The 6,982-nt window shown below is 40.9% G+C and overlaps 1 protein-coding gene across 1 annotated transcript; it reads left to right on the forward strand.

Moving 5' to 3' along the window:
* The first annotated feature begins 2,139 nt into the window (after positions 1 to 2,139).
* LOC106810507 lies at positions 2,140 to 5,282 on the forward strand. Its single transcript, XM_014813886.1, has 3 exons — positions 2,140 to 2,756; positions 3,184 to 3,319; positions 3,650 to 5,282. Exons 1-3 carry the CDS (start codon positions 2,140 to 2,142, stop codon positions 5,084 to 5,086), a joined length of 2,190 nt encoding a protein of 729 aa, XP_014669372.1. The 3' UTR covers positions 5,087 to 5,282.
* The last annotated feature ends 1,700 nt before the right edge of the window (positions 5,283 to 6,982 follow it).

Raw genomic sequence — 6,982 nt, forward strand, 5'->3', positions numbered from 1 at the left:
TCATCAATATGGAAGAAGGAAAATTCTAGACATATCAGGTATCCGATGGCTGAAAACGAAAACCTCTACGAGGTTATCCCGAAAGTCGGCGAGCTTTTTGGTATGCCAGTCAATCAGGACGTGATCAGTGTCGCTCATAGACTGCCTATGCCTAGATCTGGCGCCAATCCATCAATTATTGTCAAATTTACAAGGAGAACAATCAGGAATCAGTTTTTTGATTGTAGAAAGGTTGTGGTCACTGCTAATATGCTAGGCTTCTCAAGTGGCAGGAGATTATATCTTAATGAAAATCTGACCAAGAATAATCGTCGACTATTTGCAAAATGTCTTCAATTCAGAAAAGAAAATGCGTGTAAATTTGTCTGGGCTCGTTACGGTAAAATTATGATGAAAAAGAATGAACAAAGTGAGACCTTACTAATACAACTCTTTCGCGTTGTGTGCAAACCATGCGTGCAGCCACCTTCCATCATGCTGGAATTATTTGTAAAAAATGTATGTTGTTATTTTGCTAGGAGCAGCAAGAGGCAACATGCATTTCAGAGCATTCCAGAACTTGTCTCTGCACCACAGCATAGAATGTTGAAGCTGTCACAAACACGCTGGTTGTCATGAAGAAAAGTGATTGCAAGAATTCTTGAGCAGTGGGACGCTTTGAAGATATTCTTCCAAACAGAAGTGCCTGTTGATAAGGTTGACAGGGCTGGCCAAATTCTTGAAACGATGGTTACTCCAAGAACAAAACACATGCTGTTGTTTATTAATTGAGTTCTTGGAAAAGTCGATGCCATGAATGTCGAATTCCAGCCCATTAATAAGGTCTTCCAAACCATTTCTGATGAGTACAGGAGCATTTTGAGCAAGTTGTTCGAAGTGATGTCATGGCCACACAAAAATTGTCTGACATTGATCCTGAGTCCACACATGTATGAGAGGATCGAAGATATGATGTTGGTGGCAGGTGTGAGGCCATGCTTGTACGAGAAAAACTTGGAGATGCAGAGCCGAAATTCTGGTTAGATTGTTTGACCTTTCTTAAGGTGCATTGTCAGCAAATGCAGAAAAGGTTCCCATTCGCAGAAGACAGTGTAATGGCACAGCTGCATGTGTTGGACCCGAATGATGCCATGTCTGTTGGCAGGGGACAGCAGGCGAGTGACACTGGCATCGCACTTCTCATCTTTGAATGAAAAATATATTGACGATCTTCAGGATCAGTAGAAGGCACAACCTCACGCTAAGGAGTCCCTTGGACACATGGTCGATCTCGAGCCACCATCTTTTTGGCATGCCGTACGATCAATAAAAGATGGAAACAATCGGATGAAGTTCGGTCATCTCTCTGACTTCATGTGTGGCTTACTGGCTTTGCCACATTCTTCTGCGTGTGTAGAAAGAATATTTTCACAAGTCAATTTGGTCAAGACAAAACAGACCACCAGATTGCAGGACAAAACAGTAGCAAATCAACTGTTGGCAAAGCAAGCCATTTCCCGTCAGGGTGCCGTGTGTTATACATAGAGTCCTTCAAAATCTCTCTTTGCAGATGTAGAAAAAGGGTACTGTCAGAAGCGATTCGTACAGGGCTCGACATTAGGCATTGTCCGATAGGTTTTGGCATACCAGACTTGGGTCCGGACAAGTTGATTCTGAATCCCGGTTGTCCGATCGGGCAAGTAGACAAAAATGTAGAAAACAAAATCAAAACGAAAACACACGCCAAAATACGCTGAAAACCCATGCCAAATGACAAAATTCAAACCTCACCGTAGCTACGAGTGTTGTCTAATATGAAGTGATTGTAAACTAGACAGTTTTGCGCATGCGCGTCAGGATTTTCCCTGCCGATATATATAGACAGTTTTGCGCCTGCGCGTCAGGATTTTCCCTGCCGATATATATAGATAGTTGCTTGTCGTAACACGTTGCTTGGGATCCCTGTATTTTACGTTTTATTCTCCCGATTTTGAATGACAAAAAGTATTCCTTATGTTGTGAAAATATTGTTAATAAAATACAACAAAAGCAAAGTGTTTAATTATACGCTAATCATAAATTTTACGAAATAAAAAATCGCTTGAACATTTTGCGACAATCACATAGTGATACGACCGCTTTGCGGATTGTTTACAAATCATGTCGAACCTATTTAAGTTCGGGTTTACATCGAAATCAAACGAAAAAGATAAGTCAGCAAAGGGTAATGAAGACACAAAGAAGAAGTATGAAATGAAGCGGAAACGCGGGTTTCTGCCGAAATGGCTTAATGAATATGAATGGCTTCGTTACGATGAAGAAACGGAGGCTATGTTCTGCACATCGTGCGAAAAATACGCGGCAGAAAAATCGTCTGCTTTTACTACTACTGGTTGCTTAACATTTCGCATAGAATCCCTCAAAAGCCATGAAACCAGTTCAAGTCATGTAAATGCCAGTAAAATAGAAACAATTAGCCTGATGAAAGAGAAGAAGAAAATGGTTGTCTGTTCCTACACTGGTGACATTGAAAATAAGTCCACTTCAGAGGCTGCTCAAGCTGTTTCAGGGTGTTCAAATGTGGTTGGTGCTATGGACTTGGCTATCCGAAAGTTAAATGAAGACCAGCTACAGAAATTGTCTGTTTGCTTTAGAAGTGCATACTGGATAGCAAAGAATGAGCTCCCATTCACCCTCTACCCATCAGTTCTAGAGCTACAGCAAGTCAATGGAGTTGAACTGGCAGCAAGTTATAAAACTGATAATGCCTGCAGAAGGTACTAGCCTTTTAAAATGAATTAATATGTCTAAAAATGTAACTAATTATGAATGTAAACTTGAAAACAGTGTAGACCCTGATGAGACAGCTCCTATACAGGGCAGCCACATACAGCTCATTGCTTTCAGCAAACTTTGTCAATTAATAATTATTAATGTTGCCTGGTTACATGTAAAACCATAATAAAAAAAAACACTATAGTTCTCAGTATTTATTTGTCTCGTCCAATTCGCTGCAAATGATGACATTTGTGCAATAACAAGACAACTGCAGGCTGCAACTGCCTTTTATTTATTTTTTATTCAACTTGACAAGGTGAGTGGCATTAATTAACAATCAGAAGTATTTACATGTGACATAGTAATATATAATATCAATTCATATGACAACAACTTTTGACAGAAAATGTTTCTTTGTCATTCTAGATTCATGCCCTTCATCTACAAAGATCTTCAGAGTGTGTCAGAGGATGTCTTGAACCAGTCCAGGGTGTTGTCCATCATGTTTGACGGTGCCACGGATGTGTCTGTTTGTGAAAACGAGCTGGTGTATGCACGAGTGGTAAGATCAGAACGTCATTGTTTTATTTTGAATATTTAAGTAAACATGCTTAAATTAACTGTTGTCACAGTTGTCTGCTAAAATATTTGATTGAGAAAATTCTTTATATATTATTATTTTGAAATATGATCTAAATACTTTTAATGTCAATCAGATTGTGTCCTGGTGAGATACAGAAATACACAACATCTCATCTGGATCCAACTCTGTTGTAGCATCCATGCTGATTGCTCTTACTTATATTAGACAGCTGTTAACTTAATTCACATTTTCATTTGGAATGGTTGAAAATATTTTACTTAAAATTGTTTTTGTATATATATTTTTCAGATAGAAGATGGCGTTCCCAAGTGTGTCTATGTCAAAATGAAGGCTGTGGAACATGCACATGCAGAAGGTGTTCTGGGGGCGATTGAAGGAGCCATGTCCAATATTGAAGGATGGAAAGACAAACTGATAGCCACAGGCTGTGATGGGGCAAGTGTTAACTTGGGTAAACATCACAGTGTAACAGCTCTGCTCAAGAGGGATGTGCCCCATCTGATAGCTATGCACTGTGTGAATCACAGGCTTGAGCTTGGTGTGCTTGATGCTCTAAAAGAGAGAGATTCAGTCATCTTTTCAGACATCAAATCTGCTCTACTCCATCTGCACAAACACTACCATTATTCTGCAAAGGCACTGCGAGAGCTGAAAAGTCTGGCTGAAGCAATGGAGAAAAAAATGATGAAGCCAGCCAACTTGGACGGCACTCGTTGGATGCCTCACCTGAGTAGGTCATTAGCTATCCTCCTGAAGCCAGAAACCTACAGTGTCTTTGTTACACACTTTGAGAACATTGTAGAGAGCAGACAAGGCAGTGCAGATGTCCAAGGAAGGGCAAAAAACATCCTCAAACATTTGAAGTGTGAGAAATTAATGCACTACATGCATTTCTTGCAAGATGTTCTGGAGATTTTGAGTGATCTATCACTGCAGTTTCAGCGTGACACCTGTTCTATCCCAGACGTGCTGGATGCAGTAGAGACGGCTTGCCTCAGGCTGGTTGCCCTGCAGCAGAGACCAGGAAGACATCTGCAAGGTTTTCTGGATGCCATAGGTGGTGAGCACACCTTCCAAGGTGTGGAGCTGACCAGATGTCCTTTGACCAATGATCAAATGTTGGCCAAGAAAAATGCCCTGGTGGAGACTGTGATTCACAAGGTATCTGGAAGACTGAAAGATCTGGACAGTTCTCCAGTACTGAAGGCAATGCAAGTCTTCTTTTTGGTGAACCTCCCTGAGAGTGCGGCAGACCTGGCCACATATGGAGAAGACGAAGTTGCCACTCTGTGTGATCACTTTCGGGCCAGGCTAGAGAGGATGGGTTGCCAGGTGGATGAACTTATTCAGACAGAGTGGCCTGCTCTAAAGGCCCATATGCAGAGGAATAGGCAGCACTCAACAGATGATCTGTACAGAAAGTGTTTCTGTTGCAACAACCTGAAAGAAAGATTTAAAAACATTCTGATGTTAGTTGAGATCATCTTGGTGATTCCCACATCAAGTGCCATTTGTGAGAGGGGTTTTTCTGCCATGGCAAGGGTCAAGTCAGACTGGCGGGCCTCCCTTCAGCCTGACATGCTTGACTATCTCATGGCCATTACAGTGTCTGGCCCTCCTGCTGGAGAATACAACAGTGCAAGAGCCCTTAACCTCTGGTACAATGGGGGTCAGAGGCAGAGGAGACCTCAGTTTGAGGAGCCTGGTGATCTTGAGGATCCTTAAACAGTTTGTCAGATGTTTCTGACTTCAAACTCTGTTAGTCAGAGTATCAAGATTAATCTCTCTTGAGTGTCACTGGGCATGTGTTAGGAATGCCAGATAAGTTGTACTTCTTCTTGACACAGGATTATACTTTGGAAATGTTTATAATTTGTTTAAATGTTGTTTCAATAAAAGATCATTCGTTTCTGGTTCCAAACTGCTTATTTTACATGTTTTAATGCCTTTACAGTAAAAAATTGAGATTTCATATTCGGTCAAGTTCATTTTAGGTCAGGACAAGTGGATTTCTGAAGTCACTTGTCCGACAGGACAAGTGGATCCAAACGTTAATGTAGAGGCCTGTGATATATATATATACATAACATAATAGAACGTAATAGTAACGTAAATACAACATTATATTAACGTAATTGTGTCGGTTTTTTTTAACGTTATAGACCACGCTTCAATAACGTTATATTTAAGTAAAAAAAGAAACGTAATAGTTAACGTAAATACAAACGTTATTATTTAACGTAATTGCTGTCCGGTTTTTTTTAACGTTATCAGAACACGCACAATAACGTTATTTTCAGGTTTTAGTACGTTAGGAAAAACGTTATTTTTAACGTTATAAACGTTATAAAAACCCGCACAATTTCGTATTATAACGTTGGTGTATAACGTTATCCAAACCAAAACATAACCTTAAATAAACTTTATGTGAACGTTTTTTTGTTAGCTGGGGACATGACCCATTGTGTATTGTGTATTGTGTATGAAGTATTGTGGGACATGTCTTCTAGACTAGGGACAGTAGTACTACACTACACTGCCTACTATACGGAGCTAGTCTAGTAGACATGACCCATTGTGTATTGTGTATTGTGTATGAAGTATTGTGAGACATGTCTTCTAGACTAGGGACTAGTACTATACACTACACTGCCTACTATACGGAGCTAGTCTAGTAGACATGACCCATTGTGTATTGTGTAACGTGTATGAAGTGCTGTGGGACATGTCTTCTAGACTAGGGCCCTACTATACTAGCCTACTAGTACTATATACTACCTAGTAGCCTACTACTGTAAAGTCACTTATTTTGTAATTCGACCCACCACATAGACCCACGAAATCAACGAAAAAAAATGAATATACAGTATACCGCCTACTATACCTGATACTAGCCAGCCTAGGGCGAAATGTATGATGTAGCGTCTCAGGATGTTTCTCATTAAATGTCATGTTTTGTTTTGTTCCTAAATTTGTGGATGGATAAAATCTGTGTATTTGTTCTGTTGCTGTTTGATGATTTATGATGTCATGTATATTTCATGATGTGTTTTATATGTTGTCAATCATGCCACTATGTTATATGCATGTCATTAGTCACGTGATGTAAACGACCAATGAGAAAAAAAGTGGAGTGTGACGAGTAAGGTGGCTGGACATTTTGGTTTTGGGACACGTCAAGTGTGAGTGGATTAGTGTCAGTTGAAACACGTAGCTGTCTCCACACGAATTCACTTAAATGCTGCGCCGAAACTACGGACTAACAGATAGCTGCAACCAGGCTTGTGCGCGCGCAACAGTGGTGTCAGGATGTGAATAGCCTGGCTTATGAAGAGGATTCGATCTGAGCGACAACCGGGCATAAAGGATTTGTGCCTGTCTTCTCGACGCCCGGCAGCTTACAGGTACCGCTCACCTCCACGCCGCTCAGCCCTGTCCTGGGCGAACGGGCGTGTAAACCGTTTTTGCGGAGGGCTGTGTTTTCACACCGGTCATTCTACTCGTCGTGGACCGGCGTCAACCGCATCGTCACAGACTATTTCAACGACTTTGGACTAGTTACTCCCGTTGCATATTCGCTAAACTGCGGCACCCTCCAGCCATTTGTCTGGGGTTATCTTG

Source organism: Priapulus caudatus, unplaced genomic scaffold (genome assembly GCF_000485595.1).
Source record: "Priapulus caudatus unplaced genomic scaffold, Priapulus_caudatus-5.0.1 Scaffold447, whole genome shotgun sequence".
Taxonomy (NCBI): Eukaryota; Metazoa; Priapulida; class Priapulimorpha; order Priapulimorphida; family Priapulidae; genus Priapulus; species Priapulus caudatus.